Below are 16,897 nucleotides of genomic sequence, written 5' to 3' on the forward strand. Positions count from 1 at the left end.
TGCCATTAGTGAGGAGGAAAAGAAAAATTGCTTTAAAATTGTAAGGGAACATGAGAAATCAATCCAGTAGCTGCTAGATGATGCAATGAAGAATAAAATAAGACTGATTGGAGTCAATGAAGAAAGAGGAGAGAGTGCAGATGACATAAAAAAACTGTTCACAGAAGTGATGGCAGAAAACTTCCCAAGGAGGGGAAAAGAACTTGACATACAGATAAGTGAGGCATATAGGACTCCAACTAGCCTTAATCAAAAAAATCTACACATAGGCATATAATAGTTAGGATTCCAGAAATCCAACAGAAGAATAAAATTCTACAAGCAGTGAGAGAAAAGAAACAAATCACATACAAAGGAAAGCCCATCAGAATCACAGCAGACTTCTCAATGCAAACCCTCAAGGCAAGAAGAGCTTGGAGTGATGTATTTCAAGCCCTAAAGGAAAACAGCCTCCAAACCAGATTGATGTAACCTGCAAAACTATCTTTCAAAATTGATGGAGAAATAAGATACTTTCATGATAAAGAACACCTCAGGAACTTCATGAATAGCAAACTGGCACTCAAAAAAATTTTAGACAATACCCTAGAAAAAGACAATGAGGATCACAACCCCAGGAAGCCAGGCAGAATGAATCCATTGGGCATGACAAATTAAATGCAAAGGGGGAGAATCCAACAAAAAGAAAAAGTCATGACAAGGCTTTTAAAACTTTTGACTTCATCTCCCTAATGAGTGTATAATTCAATCTTATTATTGTACTCATTAGTATTTTTCTGATTCTAGAATTGCACACCATTCCTTGTGCTGTACTGGCTATTTATCATCTTCTTATGTCTACTTTTTAATTGGGTTGTCTATTAATGAGCTCTAAGAATTCTTTATGTATTCTGCTCATAGGTTATAGGCATTGTAAATATGGTCTGTTTAAGGACTACTTTTCATGTTAATGATGTCATTTAAAGTTCTAAATTTTGATGAATCTCATTTATCAATTTTTTTTCTTTTACACATCATGTCTTTTGTATCCTAGGTAGTTCTTGCCTACCCTGAATTCATAAATATTTTCCCTTATAATTTCTTCTTAAAGTTTCATACTTTTAGGCTTTCATATTTAGGTTCATAGATCCCTTCAAGTTATTTTCATGTATGGAAAAAAGGGTTGAGGTTAATTTTTTATATACAGATACCAGGTGTTCTAGTGCCATTTGCTGAAGACACTATCTCTTCCTTGGCTCTTGAATAGAGTTTATATTCTATAAAATGCTAATGTTAAATAATCTTTCAAAACTCAGTGGACCATATATGTGTGGTTCTATTTCTAGATTCTCTGTTTTATTCAAATGATCTATATGTCTTTCTTTACACCAACACTGCCTTGATTACTGTAGCTTTAGAAGAAGTCTTAAAATTGAGTGCTAAACGTCTTCCAACACTGTTTTTGTTTTTGGCTTTTCTGGGTCCTTTGTACTCCTACATAACTTTTAAATTTCAATATGCAGTTCGTCATTTAAAGCAAGTATACACAGACCTGAATTTTTATATATACCTTGTGTTTTCTAATCCTGCTAAATTCAAGTACAAGATCTAGGGGCTCCTAGAGATTTCTTAGTATTTTCTCTGTAGATGATCATTTCATCTACATATAAAGATTTTGCTTCTGCCATGCCAATCCTATTCTAGTTGTGTCATTTTATTGCCAGACTATTTTGGTTTAGACCTATGTTTCAAAGTCTAATGGACAGATGAAGAGTAGGCATATATGCCCTTGTTCCCCACTTTAGGGAGAAAGCATTGTATCATTTCCATTCATAGAAGGAGTTTTTGTTGGAAGTATGGAGTACATGTCTTTGATCTGTTGAGAAGGTTCTGTTCTACTTCTAGTCTCCCGATAGATTTTACCATGAACAGCTGTGGAATTTAGTCCAATACTCTTTCTCCAACTAGTGACAGGATCATATGGCTTTCTCCTTTCCTTTGTTAAAATGATGACTTTTGGGGGTGGATCTTCCACTGCTGAACCAACACTGCCATCCCTATAATAAAACCACTTTCTACATACTGCCACATCTGACTTCTAATAGTTTGTTTTGTTAAACAAATTTCTATCTATGTTCATACATTTTTCTTCTACTATCTTTATCCAGTTTTAGGATTAGCACAATGTTGATTTCCTAAAATGAGGGGAGAAGTATTCCTTCTTTTTTCTGCTTTAAATGTTTGATATAATTTATCAGTTAAAATGTTTATGAGCCTGCTGTTATCATATAGGTAGGTTTTCATACTAGGAATATACTTTCTTTAATAGGTGCTATTCAAATTTTATATTTCCTCCAGAGTTAGTTTCATTAATTTGTCTTCTAAGTTACTTCTTAGAAGTTGTCAAATTTATTTCAAAACAAATTTTTGTAATATGCTTTCTATATCCTTTTAAATTCTGTAAAATTTGTGGTAATGTCTCCTAGATCTTAATATTGCAATTTAAAAAATGTATAACTGATATTGTGTAATAGGAAGAAAAGGTCTAAAAGAGCAGGGGAATTAGGAGGGTAGGGGAAGGGAAAAAAGGGAAAGGAAAAAATATGAGAAGAGGAAAAAAATGGAAACAAGGTCTTTGCAAATAGGGAAGGGTGGAGGGGGTGAAGAGAGGGCAAGGGAAGGGGAAAAAAATAAGAACCAAGAGACTCATGTAATGGTACAAGATCCCAATGATGAATGTAACTGTATTTTATACCTAAAATGTACCAATAAAGTTAATGGGGGGGGGGGGAACCAACCAATGACAAATGCTGGATGGGCTGTGGAGAAAGAGGAACACTGCTCCACTGCTGGTGGGAGTGTAGACTGGTGTAATCACTGTGGAAATCAGTGAACTAGGACTGAAGTCCCATTTGATCCAGCTATTCCCCTGCTAGGTATCTTCCACAAAGCATTAAAAGACACATACAACCGCAATATATGTGCACCTGTGTTCATAGCAGCACAATTTGTAATACCTAAAACTTGGAAGCAGCCCAATTGCCCATCAACTGGAGACTGGATAAAGAAAATGTGTTTTTTTTTTAATAAAATGGAGTACTACTCAGCCATAAAAAATGAGAAATTAGAGACATTTATTGCTAAATGGATGCCCATCGAGGTGATACTCTTAATTGTAATAAATAGGACACAAGTACAAATACCAAATAGTTTCTCTAGTGTGAGAAACTTAAAGTGTAAATAAGGACTAAAAGGTACAATAGATAATGTGAAATAGGAATAAAAGGGCCAAAGGGGAAGGGGAAGTGGAAGGGTAGAGGAAATGAAATAAGGGAATGGAATTAATAGGAGAAAATGAAAAAATTGTAACAATGTCTTTGTAAATAGGGAGGGAAGGAGGCGTTGAAGGGAGGGTAGGGGAAGGAGGAAAAATAAGAACCCAGAAAGATTATGTAAGAGTGCAAATTTCCAATTATGAATGTCATTATATTGTATACGTAAAATGTACCAGTAAAATTTAAAAAATAAAAGAAAATTTACCCTTATTCTTCATGTCAGACAAGTACATTATCATAGGTAGGTATGATCATTACTTATCCAATATATATTTCATAACTATTATATAATTCTTTTCATACTTGAATAGGATATAGATCATTTAAAAAGATTCTCTAGAGTAGAATGCTTGCTTGTGGCATAATTTTACTTCATGTGTTAACATCAAACTAATTATACCACCCATATGCTTATAGCTCTTATGTAAACACAAAATAAAAAATAGAAATCAAGTGAAAATACAACAGGCAAAATATCCAAATTTACAATCTTAATTTATTATAACAGATGATGTTGCTTTGCTGAAATCAAATCCTAACTCAAACATGAATTTGTTTATGAGTGTTTGTGTGTCAATATTGATCTCCTCATGCCTGAAGTTTAGGTTACTATGTGCTCTATGGTGACATATTCTCCCAGCACTTTTATCCAGTGAAATTATTTATGTTACACCATCACATCAGCAAGTTATGATATTTTTTTATTTCCTCTTAGAATAAACAAATCACTTATGTATTAAATTCTGAGATTCTTCCTCATTAGCTCAAAATAATAGAGGTAATAATACTGGGCTCCAATGTGAACACAAAGTGAGTATAAACTGATATTACAAATAGATTAGATATTTAGTTAGAAATTACCTAGTTAGATGGCTATAGAGATGACTAAAATATGCTTTTTAAGATTATTATAGTATTGGGCTGGGGATTTATCTCAGTTGTTTCTCCGCCTGCTGCGCAAGCTCAAGGACCCGAGTTCGATCCCCAGTACCAAAAAAAAAAAAAAAGATTATTATAGTATTGAGAAAAAAATTTCTGAATCCTAACAGTGCAGTCATTGACAACTAAGAATAGATCACAAACACTCTTGAAAAGCACTGGAATATGCATTTTGCTTGTTTGTTTTTCTATGATAATCTAAGGATAAAAACTTGTTCATGAAAACTTGGATAAAGCTGAGTTGTTGGAACTCAGGAGTCAGATTTATGGCTCATTCAGTTGCATCTGGGGAAGGTATTAGAGTAAAAGCATTTAGAGTTTATCGTTACAGGAAGTGGTGGCCTAGTAGTAGTAATATGTGGCCTCAAATAGTAGTAGGCAAACTCAGGAAAGACTGACCACATTCTGGAAGAAGGAATAGGGTAAGGATGAATAGTTCCAGCCACTGGCCTGGAAAAGAAGAACTTAATTTTACAAATCAGTGCCATACCACTGTCCTGAAACTTTGTATGAGCCTGAAGCATATCGGTGACAATTCTCAGTTGTTGATCAGAACCCTAGTATTCAGATTTGGGTTAGACAAAGTGAGATGAAGAATAAGGAAAGAATGTATAAGAACAAAAAGCAGGGAATCTTGTCCTAAAATGCAGTTGTAGAAAGAGCAAAATTGAAGCGGAAGCAAAAGGAATAAATTTTTTTAGAATAATGATAATTTTATATTTAAATTATAAGTATTTTTTAGCTCGAGGGTAGGCACAAATGAGCTGTACTTATCCCATATTTTTAAAGATTTCCAATATTGATTCTGTATGTACATATATAATATGAAATTATTTTAAAATTAATATTCAAATTACTGAGAGAGAAATTTTCATTTTCTAAAATTAAAGTGGCATGGTTCTATAGAAACAATTCATGTGAAAATGGTTTCTAAAAGTCTTAGTGAATCAGATTTGGTTTGTGTAGTGCTGGGACTGAACCCAGCCCCTTTGCAGTGAAGTACATCTGCAGCCCCTTTTTTTCTTTTTCTTTTTCCTTTTGAGACAGGTCTCCTTAAGTCACTAAGCTGTCCTGGCTGGGCACCCATTTGTAACCCTGCTACCCAGAGTGCTAGGGTTACACAGTGTGCCCCCACCCCTGGCCCAGAACTGTTTTATGTAACAGGAATAGACCCTGGCCATTATCAGAGCCCGAGCACAATAGGAAACTAAGGGGGCTTACTCTTGTGCTTAATCTCTTTACACCATGACAAAAGGAAAAAATGGGAATAAGACTGGAGGCTACAATGATTTATCGTTGGCTACTGATCTGAATTGATTACTACAGAAAGATGTGTGTTCCCTGAGAAAGGTGGAAAGTCCTCGTTTCCTGTTGTTCTCTTTATGTTTAGCAAAATTTACCTGAAAGAGTCCTTTCCACATTTTGACATAAGTATTTCATTATATTTAACAGTTGTAGCTAGAAAGTGGACTTCACATGGTGTTGGCTTATTGTTCTGAATATTAAGGTTGATGTGAAGAGCTGACTAGCAATGGAGGTCACTGGCAATGGCATAATAATCAACATTTAATATGATCAGCATTCTAATTTAATGATCATAAATGTGACCACTAAATTGGAATAAGCGTACACAAAAGAAAAATGTAGTTCCTTCCCAAATACATGTCTTTGTTCAAAGTCTGGGTAGAGAATCTTGCCAATCATAGTTAGTTTTGAAATACATTGTCTCAGGTACAAGGGAACAACAAGGATAAATGTTAAACTAAATTCCATATTTCTATTTAACTGTTAATATTCTTCCTGTATTAGATATATAGGGTGTTTCTAGCATTAGTGTGTATGATTAAATGTGACCAAAAATGTCAACTCGTTATATCATCATTAATGTAAGTAGAGAAGGTAGAAAATTTTGACAGTCACATAATTCTTGTCAAAGATTGCTAAGAGAATTTCCCTAAAGTTATTTTCATAGTGTGCTGCTTTGTGTGTATGTGTATATATACATTCAAACTTTGCCACTGGAGACACCATATGGCACTTCAGATAGATGATAATCTGTTCCACAGGAAAATTCATGCAACTGTTTTCTGTTTTTTGAACTGGAAGTCGAGCTGTAGACAAAAATCTGAACATTTCATCAGAACTATTTTGAGTAAAAAATATTGCAAAAAAACAAGGTTATATTATTAGGTTTTACACAATCATAAAAATTACTACATCATTTTCACTCATGAGGTTGAGAGAGAAAGACTGCAAGTTTGAGGCCAGTGTGAATTACATAACATGATCATGTCTAAAAAAATCAATTAAAAATTATATATATACATATATCATCTGGTCTTTTCATATAGTGTGCTTCTTCAATTTAAGAACTTCCTTCATATGGTTCAGTGATATTGAAGATGTTATCTTCTATTTAATAACTGTAAGTTTCCAAAACTCAAAACATAGAATAAAACTCATGCTGTCCTTAAGTGCCGTCTGCAGAGTACTTGCATATTCAACATACACATTTTTTAAAATGCTGCAATAGTAGGAACCAGAAATTGATTTAATTTCCATGCAATTCTTAGCCGAGTTCAATTGAATATTTTTTTCTAATAGGATTATGTTCATCCTGAATTCTAACAAATAACTCGGCGATTTCTTCCAGTGTACACAAGTTCTGTAAATTCTGGCTTCTCTTTCTCCCAAGACTTCCAGACTCCCCCAAGTGGATATGTGAGAAATTTAGCCAAGTGTCACTAAATAACTGTGACACTTAATAATGAGCTCTAATCAATCCACAGCACGTTTTTTAAAAACTTGAGGCGTGATACACAGAGAATTTCTCTTTATGCTAAGCAAGGACTTCTCATTCTACCACACGTAAGTCATAATATGCTCCCATGACTAGGGCCTCTCTTATGAAGACTTTTTTTTCCTCTCCTCTCTCATTTTTATCTTTCAAAAAGTAAAATCAAGCCGCCAGATCTATTTAAGAACCACATATGTAGGATCACTGCTCTATCAAATCCTCAACAGAAGACATAAAATGAACCGAATGGCCATGTTGACCCCCATATAAGCAAGATAAACAGGGCTTATATCAAACTGCAGTTTGCTCTGACCTAGGGGTATCAGAATGTCTGGAATCTGCTTTAACCAATTAAGCTTTTCAAGACCGAAGGGAAATAAAGCCTTCAGTAAATCCATGGAAGGCACCATCTTCCGCCGCCCACCGCCTGCTATCGATCTTTCTAAGTGCCCACTAATGAGTCCTAGGTAGCAGCAGAGCTGCGCCCGGTACCTGTCGGGGTGCTCTGGCCCGCCCACCTCCCAGGAGCCAAACTTACACCGAGCATTGGCCGAGGGGTGGGGCGGGGCCCAGCAGGCCGAGGGGGCCTGGGCCCTTTGCTAGTCAGCCGGGTAGTCAGACCCACTGCCCGCCTTCAGGGTCGCTGCTGGGAGGGCGTCGCTTTTGTTCACTCCCACTGTCCGGAGGGAGAAGAACAGAAATGCAAAGCCAGCTCGCGTTAGCAGCTGTTCTGCCGCAGAGCACCCCTTCCCTCTCCGCTTTGGCAGTTTAGGAAGAACTGGGGTCCCGGGAGCTAGAGGAGAGGGAGCTGGCAGGGGCAGAGACGCCGGGCGCGAGTCCCTCCGTGCAGCCGCCGGCCCGCTCCCCAGCTACAGCACCCGCACTTACGAGGTCTGCAAAGGGGTGGAGCAGGGAGTGCATTTCCTTCCCTCGCCTTTCTCTAAGATTCTGATCAGGACGCCTCCGTACCCAGAATACATTAGAAACAGATAAAACCACCTGAGCCGAGCCCAATAGGCAGGCAGCGGTTGTCTGGCGGGGACGCCGCGCTGGCCCCAGCCTGGATCCGCCGCAGTCGGAAGCGGTCGGCTCCGCTCGCGAATTGCGAATCCACCCCCCCCGCCCCGCCCCGCCGCGCCCCGCCCCGCCCCTCCGGCGGAGGAGAAGTCCGCGCGCTCCCCCTGCGCCCTCCTCCCGGCAGCGTCCCGCTCCGGGGTGGCGGCACCTGCGGGGGGCCTCGCCGCTCCGTGCGCTCCGCCGTGGGGCGGGGCGGGTGCGGGGTGCGGGGCGCGAGCGGGCGCCCACGCGGCCGGGCTGGCGCGGCGCGGGTCCCGCGGGGGGCGGGCGCGGTGACAGATGTGCTCCTCTGACAGCTCCAGGATCAGCCCAGAGGCTCCCTCCCATTGGCTCGGTGCGGCGGGCCGGACGCGCCGCTCACTATAACAGCGCTCCCGCCCGCCGCGCCTGCAAGTCCGCGCGCGGGCGCCCAGCGAGGGGGACGCTGCCGCCGCCGCCGCCTCCCGTGCCCGGCCCCGCGCTTCCGCGCTGACCGCTCTGGGCTCGGCTCGGCCCGGCGCCTTCCGCTCCGCCCGCCGGGACCCTCGCGCGCCTCCGCGTCCCACGCGCGCCGGAGGGAGCCGGGGACGGAGCGCGCGAGCGGCGATGCGGAGGCGGGGGCGGCGGGGCGCGCGCGGCGGGGCGCACTGAGCCCGGTCCCCAGCGTCTCCGCCCCGGCCCCACCGCCCGCCGCGCACCGCCCGGGCCCAGGCTGCGGCTGCGGGCGCGGGGCGCGAGGCCGCGCCGGGTGAGGCAGCGCGGGCCCATGGAGTGTTACTACATCGTCATCAGCTCCACGCGGCTCAGCAACGGACACTTTCGCAACATCAAGGGAGTTTTCCGAGGCCCGCTCGGCAAGAACGGGAACAAAACTCTGGTAATCGACCCCCTCTCCCTCTCTCCCTCTCTCCCTCTCTCCCTCTCTTCCTCTCTCTTCCTTGCTCTCTCTCTTCCTCTCTCTCTCCGAAGAGGACGTTGCAGGGTTGAGCTCCCTGACAGGTTTCGGAGGTGTTGCAGCTCGCTTTGGTTTGCAGTGTGCTCCTGCATTTGTCAGGTGGGCGTGGGCCGAGACCGAGGTGTAGCAGGGAGGGACTGGGGCAGCGGTGGTCCGGGGCTGACACCTGCCCGGCTCCGGACTCGGACTCCGACCGAGCGCCCTCATGCTCGCGCTCACCGCGGTCTCCCCTCACTGGAAGCGACCGTGTCCACAGGACCTTTCTCCAGGAGCACAACAACCCTAACCCCAAGTAACCCCATAGCCCGTGGGGTCCAGGAAGCTGAAGGTGAATGAGGATGTGGACGTCCAGGAGGGAGGGACGCGGGCCTGTGGCTGGGGGCGCGGCTGGAGGGGCGAGTCTGGGCTTCAGCTCACCCCTGCAGGGCGGCCTGGCTGGCAGCAAACTTCTCCAGTGAGAAGTTGTCAGGGCTGAGCTTAGCAGAAGGATCCACATCCCCATGCTGCCAACTTTCAGCCTGTCAGTCTGAAGAGGTTGGGGATCACTGTGGTGAAGGGCGATCATTCTGTCACAGTTAGAGCCACTGGGAGCCTCGCAGGGCAGGGCGAGTCCACACAGTCTCTGGAAGGTTCTCACTGGACCACAGAGCTCCATCCCCTGCATCCCAGCAGGAAGAGCACTCCTCATTGGTGGGCCATGTGCTGGGCCCTGGGAATGCTGCAGACTACTTTTCATCCAGATACCCTTAGCTACAACCCCTCCCTGCAGGACCCACTGAGATGTGGTGGCATCTCTGGGGAGTGTACACTTCCATAAAGAAAATGAAAGAGTGAAGTATCCTTAGGCTAAATACTGAAGAGGGTAGAGCCAAAGTAAGGCAGTAAAGTACAAATGTGTGGTTCACTGAAGTCTGGTCCATTAGCAAGCAGCTGTGCCTCTCCTTTCTCTGCAGTGGTTAAGAATGTGCAGAGTAGAGGTTTAAGGGCACACTAAAACTGTCCAAGAGTAAATACAGTATCCTTAATCTAACCTTTATATATCTTTAAATATATTTCTCGGTGAATAAAAAGTTGTGTTGCGATGTATGTTTTCCAAGGGTGAAAAGTTTGCCTTTGACACTAAAGGAATTCTGACACTGATGTAGTTCATTTGATTTATTTCATTTTCCCTTGAATCTGTTGTCTACTTTTAGCTCACTTAAGACCAAAAGAAAAGAAAAGAGCTAGTTTGATGTACTTATTTTTGTTCTGGATGTGGTTGGTTGTTGTTGAACAAGAGAAGAAAAAAAATTCTCTGTAGACTTCAGTGGAGCATCACTTAGAATAAGAGGCAAAGGCTAGATGTGTTATTGACATTGATCTGGACTTACTTAGAGAACTCTGCTAGCTGGGAATGTGAAATTCTAAGGAGAAAAAAACTTCTATTTAGAAGAAGGTAAAGCCTAGCTTACTTCTTAAATCAAATTTCACTGAGGGGAAAAGACAAGCTTGTTGAAAAAGGTTTTGTTTCTCTAGTTACTCTAATGGTCAATGGGATAAACACAGAGTTCCTGGAAAAATAAATGCTTGCCAAACTTGTTAAAATGCTTTTAACTTTGATTCTTAAGAGAAATATGAGTTTCTGGCAATGGGTCAAGTTGCTTTTATGCTGATTTGTTTGTTGTGTGTTTGAAGTTGATTAGTTCTTTATCATTCATATTGACAAAGGGTAGGTTACAGTCTAGTTTTGACAATGTAATCTTGTGATTAAAATGGGCAGTAAAAAGCAGCCACCTCGCTGAGTGAATAAATAAAAATGTAAACAAAAATGAAAAGCAACAGGGAGATGTACTCTGAAATAATTTCTATCATATTCCTCTTAATTATAATGAAAGAGACATGTAGGGACATTTATGATAGTTCTTTCAGGCTGTTTGTAAACTATCCAGGTTCCTATCGCTTGTGTATACGATTTATACTGGCTGAAAAGATGTTGATCAGACTATTATGATGCAACTTTATTTGAAACTTTAAAAGATAGGGTATGTTATATGAATGTTTTCTAGATGTCTTTTAATGATGTTTTTTAAAGAATGAGATTTTTGCCTGGCTTTAGGTTTAATAGAGGAAGTTCTAGCTATAGAAGATCCAAAAGGAATGACTTTAATTTTAAAAAGCTGTGAATTGCTACCTAAAACTGTATTCTTTATAGCACAGAAGATGTTACAAGGACTCACTTTAAGCTGAAACTTACTGTCAGCTAAAAATAGAAAATTGGACCTAAAACATCTAAAAATTACCAATTAATCAGAAGCTCAGTATAATAGTATATTGTGAAAATTTTCAAGTAAGAATTCATATGTGTCAGTTTTTTTATTTTAAAGGTTTAATCTTTGAAGGTTTAAATTGACAGATAAAATTGTATGTATTTAATATGTACAATGTTTTTAAGCCCAGATTCATGGAGTGATAATTATGAGATTTCCACTGGATTTCATGTTTGATATATCATGCTTGAGTTTTGCCTTCAAAAATAATATCAGTAGTTTTTCATTTTAAATTGTGTATCAACTTTATAGGATTTTAACAATAGTCTAAGACTTTTTTCTTTGTTTTAGGAAAGCATAACTTAAAACTATTCAGGGAAAAGTTATTTTGATTTTTTTCCCCAATAAATAGAATTATTTTCAATTTTGATATAATTTTTAGAATTTTAGAACTTTGTACAAATTACGATTTAAAAAATGATTTTATACAGTAAACTTTAAAACAATTCATAAAATTAATTTAAGTTAACCCAAAATTCTTAAAACAGTTTTCAGTCATGAATAAAAACTTACTTGTAGAATAACCAGTGAAACTCAGATTTCAGTGACACTGATTAATACCTTTAGTCTTAAATCCAGAAAATCATCCTGCCACTTATATTGAGCAGATAATCAAACTGTTTATTCACTTCCATGGATCATATTATGTCACCCAAGCATAAAATTTTTGAAAAATACTTAAAGGCTAAGCCTATTCTTAATCTTGAACCCTTATCCAATGACTTTTATATATATTTGACTTGACATTTTTAATTAAATTATACAAACCTGTATGTATGATGTCTTACAAGCAAAGAGTAAGGTCAATCTACTTGACATGATTTTATAACAAATTGCATCCTATCTGTGATACAGCTCAAATTTCATAGAAGAATAAATAGGTTAGTGAATAAACTTATATTTTATTAGTGCCCCAGAATATTTCTGGATAAATCACAGAGCTTAATGACAATAAATAAAGTTTATGTCCATGTATTTTCATTCTTTTCTTTTAAATTTTCCTAATCCATCATGGTCTAAGCAATTGCTTTTTGGATAAAGTCATTTAGTTATACTTTGTAATTAATCCAAAAGATTTCTTTGATTTTTATGAATTTTTGAATTCATGAGTTGTTGAATTTGTACATTAAAAAAATTCATATAGAATATATAAATATATAATATACATAATATATGATTAAATATATTCTAGTAACTTCTAATATGGAATTTGGAGCTTGCCTTTGTGATCTTAGAAGTCACTAAGAATTTGTTGGTTACAATCTGTTAGTTGGTCAGCATTTTACCATCTCATCTGATGGTATTATGTCTATTTCACTGACTATGGAATAAAAGAAGAATGAGGAGCAGCTTTGAGGCAGCACTGTGAATCAATATTATAGTGCAGATTTCCTGAGCTATATTCTAAATTATGGGCTCCATAGGAATGAGTATAATATGATTAAAAGATAGTATTGTGTCATCTGGTTGTTTCGAGGCATTTTACTTTCCTACTTGACTTCAGGTATGAAGAAGTAATAGGTTGACAAAATAATTTGCATTTAATGTCATTTTACTCATCTTCCTCAAATATGCAAATTCCAGCAAGTTTTGTTTGGCCTACACCCTATTTCTGTAGGCTGCCCTCCATTTTCATATAAGAAGCACCAGATTTAGCAAGAAATGAAGTGTTAATTTTTTAATTGCCTCTCAATGTATTTTTTATTTAATTCAGTCAACTTTATTGAGGTACTTCAATTGCGAGGTGTTATTCTGAAGATATACTCAGGGTCGCTTCTCTTCATTTTCACTCTGTTGAAAAAATATTCTCATCTTTTGACATTTTTGTAGGTTTCTTGTCAATCAGGATATTTTCATATGTATTAATTTTGGAAAGTATGAAAAATTCAGGCTTTTCTCCTTTATGTGCATCAGAACTCACAAAAGTTAGTTAGGTCTTTGGAATATACTATATAGCCTTCTATTTTAATTATCATTATAGATATATCTCATTATTCATATTTTTTGGTATGCATTTTCTATTCCTAGAGAATGTTATTTCAAAGATTCTCCATTTGTTGCACCCATTTTGACACCAAAAATTTGTAATTAAGACTAAAAAGACCAATTGTTGTGTAGATGCTGTTGAAAAATTAACTTTGTCAGACTAATATCTTAGGAGAGTTTGGAGGTGAGGGTAGATTAGGGTGATAACTTAGTACATTCCAGCCTTTTCCATTGATGAATTTTGTTCATATACTTAGTCTTGTTTTATATTCTTCTAAGTCTCTTTCTGACTCTTACATATTCAGTATTAAAGACTACCCTGTGTCTCATTTTTCTAAATTTAATGTGCCATTTATTCTTTGGTCTATTTGATTTTTATTATAGTGAAACTATACAGTATCTGCATTTTCAGAACACATTCGTCAAGTGAGGAGAATCGCTGATAATTGAATTTTTATTTTCATGACTCAAAAATGTAGAAGGGGACTGTGAGGGGAAATCTCGTCAGGTTCTATCATCCCTTTGTCAATGCGTGAAAAATTAGCTGAATTGTTTTAGATAACTGAAATTTGAACAGGGAGGTAGTGTATTGTCTTTAACTCCTAGATATGCACCCGAACTTTGTAGGTTATTATTGATGGCTGCAATTGCATTCTTACTGAAAATATGAATCCGCAAGGGCTTCAAAGACTACCTAATCCAGTGGTTTCAGTCAGGGCTGAATTTAGGCAATAAAAGTAGTTTCTTTCAGGTAAAGAGTGGTTTTAAATATGTGGATTTAAGTGCCATTTAAAGCATGATCTACTTCTCACTTTACCACTTTTCTACCTTTTTTATGACTATGTATATTTTTCCCTGATTTACATCACCTTCCCAACCATTGAAGGCACTTAAAATTTCCATCTCTTGCTTAGTCCAAGACTCAGAGTTTACCTATCTTTCTAATACTGACCTTCATTTTATCAACTGTTATAAAAATGAGTCTTCAAAAAGTTTAAAGGAAATTCATAATTTTCTACAGTATTTGTTTACCGTATATTAATTGAATTGATAAATAGTGTTCTTCAGATTGAATCTCTAGGAATACTATCAAAATAAGAAGCGTGAGAATTTGAGAGGGGTGCATTTTTGGACTGGAAATTAGAGTTTTGGGTCTGGGGGGTGTAAGTCCGTGGTAGAATGTGAGCTTAGTATGCAGGAAACTATAAGTTTAGTTTCATCAATCAGTCAATCACAAAAAAATCTTGCAGACTTTTAAGATCACTGATATATCTGATATTTTCTTATTGATTTTAGTCTTTTTCAAAATTAATTTTGAATGCAATTTTATTCATTAAATTATACACAAACATTTTTGGTTTACATAATGTTTGGGAAAATGGCTTATTAAAAACTGTATGAGTAGTAGAAAATTATATTTCAAAATAATTGTGGTAATGATACATTGTTAAAATTATTTCCTCCAGTGACCCTGAGAAGGCTTGCTATATATTAGGAGCGTGAGTAATCCTTTAACAGTTATCTTTTGTGATACACTATAGCCAAAATTCACGAAGAAGTTACATACTTTTGTTTGTCACATTTTTGTTTGGCTAATGACAAAACTTAAGTACAATTTTGTTATAATTTCGCTGGTTTTTCCTTCTAAAACTTTCAGCTTGCAGTTCACTCTAGATTATTTATTTCATTAGAAAAAAAACTTTCTGTAATATAGCTGTGATGGTGTTTTTGGCTAGCAAGGATTCATTAATTTTTATAAATGCATCTAGTATTAAACTTAATAGCATCACAGAAGGTAAAATGGGCCAATAAATAATTAAAAATCAATCGTAGATGTCAAAGTAAACAAAAACTCCATTACCTGATGTACTACTCCTAGAGTCTTTCGTAATGGCTTGGCACCCGTGGCAGAACGTAGCCAACTCTCCTCAATGTAAGTACACTTCATGTACACCAAATGTTTATGGTAATGTTGTATTCAAATTACAATAATGCTTCTTTCTTAAATAGTTTTAGAAATACAAAGTATATTGAGTGTGATGACTACTTTTATGTGTCAACTACAATAGTAGCCAGTGATTTAATAAAATAAAAATGTAGGTATTACTGCGAAAGTATTTTGTAGATGTAGTTAAAATCTAGACTCGGTTCCCTTTAAGGATCGACATTACCTTTGATAACGTGAGTTGGTTTCACACAATCAGTTGAAAGTTCTTAAGCACAAAAGCTGAGGTTTCTTGGAGATGAAATTCTGCCTAAAGACTGCTGCATCGATGTCTCCCTGAGTTGCTGCCCTTCTTAACAGTCCTTCATCTTTCAAATTTACCAGCCTCTGTAATCACTACTTCAGTTCCTCAAAATAAATCATATATATGTATCTGTACACACGTGTCTTCCAGGTTTTGTTTTTTGAAGAATTCAAAGACTGGTACATAGACTCAGCTAATAACATCTTCTTCTAATGAGAGAACTAATGATAGAAATATAAGTCCTATTTTGATTTAATAGGAAATAGGTGAGTTGATGTCATAGTTATATAGCTTTAAACTTTATAACACCTATTGTGACATTTTTCTGTTATTTTATAACCAAGTGTGCAATAATTTCATTTGTGATCTTTGTCTACATTATAGTGTCTGTCTCAATCAGTCTTTCCTCCAAAACATCTATACCATACCCTTCTACAAGCGCATAAAATATAGTTATTCATATCCATCCTACTCCAAAAGCTAATCACAAAAATATACACTTTTTGTACTTGGAGAAAGTCAGAATATCTCTAAGTGAGAGAAATGTTTTAAAACTTAGTTTTAGAAGTATGCACTTTGTAGCTGAAATTTAAGAAAACAGTTTGTAAGTGGAGTTATATAAAACAAAAATATCTTCATGACAGTTATATGGAAGTAGATTATTATCCATCGGACACAAGTCTCTAAGGATGCGGGTCTAGTTAATGGGACTGTTATCGGTGGTTCTACTGTATTGTTTGGAAAAGGAGAAGCGCACACCATGGGGAACCTTGTAGCATCCTGTAAAGAAGGAGTAAGGCACAGCTTTGCAGGATTGGAATTGTGTAGGTGATTTCTTGGGCAGATGGCTAAATCATTACATTATTCTGAATTAGGTACTGCTGTAATGATGTACTGATTCTATGCTTATGTTAGTAGTTTTAGATAACCAGGAGTGGAGCGAGAGTAAAGCTGTAATTGGTAGAGAAGCAGCTTTTGCTCACATTGGCTGTTAGATGAGGTTGTGGGTGACAAAAGAGATTGTGTGTGCTCAGACGTGATTGTGACTGGTCCTTTTGTCTCCTTCCATCACAGTCATAGCATGACTTCATTTGATGTCAGTGCACTGGAAACTGTTGATGTTTGACAAGAAAACACTATGTCTCAATTCCAGATCCAGACAAGCTACTAACTAGAAGTTCTCAGGAGCTGCTTGTCTCTGTCTCACATCAGACCATGGAATGAATGATTGCAAACTGGAGGGAGAGAGGAGATGATCAGAGATTGTTAGGGAAATGAGACTTTGAGAATGTGAA

The 16,897-nt window shown here is 38.1% G+C and overlaps 1 protein-coding gene and 1 long non-coding RNA gene across 2 annotated transcripts in view; one reads left to right on the top strand and one right to left on the bottom strand.

Annotated features, from left to right (window-relative positions):
- LOC147829994 (uncharacterized) overlaps positions 1-8,121 on the bottom strand; it is a 60,888-nt gene extending 52,767 nt beyond the window's left edge. Inside the window, exon 1 of the long non-coding RNA XR_015447462.1 lies at positions 7,939-8,121. This is a non-coding gene — a long non-coding RNA (uncharacterized LOC147829994). The remainder of the gene's footprint in view (positions 1-7,938) is intronic.
- Positions 8,122-8,733: 612 nt separating this feature from the next.
- Positions 8,734-16,897, top strand: part of Znf804a (zinc finger protein 804A) — a 283,089-nt gene continuing 274,925 nt past the window's right edge. The window contains exon 1 of the mRNA XM_087201409.1: positions 8,734-8,983. Coding sequence (XP_087057535.1) covers positions 8,873-8,983 — 111 coding nt within the window. The 5' untranslated portion in view covers positions 8,734-8,872. The remainder of the gene's footprint in view (positions 8,984-16,897) is intronic.

This window comes from Heterocephalus glaber, unplaced genomic scaffold (assembly GCF_053883595.1).
Source record: "Heterocephalus glaber isolate CG9 unplaced genomic scaffold, H.glaber_assembly_v1.0 deba00000347, whole genome shotgun sequence".
NCBI lineage: Eukaryota > Metazoa > Chordata > Mammalia > Rodentia > Bathyergidae > Heterocephalus > Heterocephalus glaber.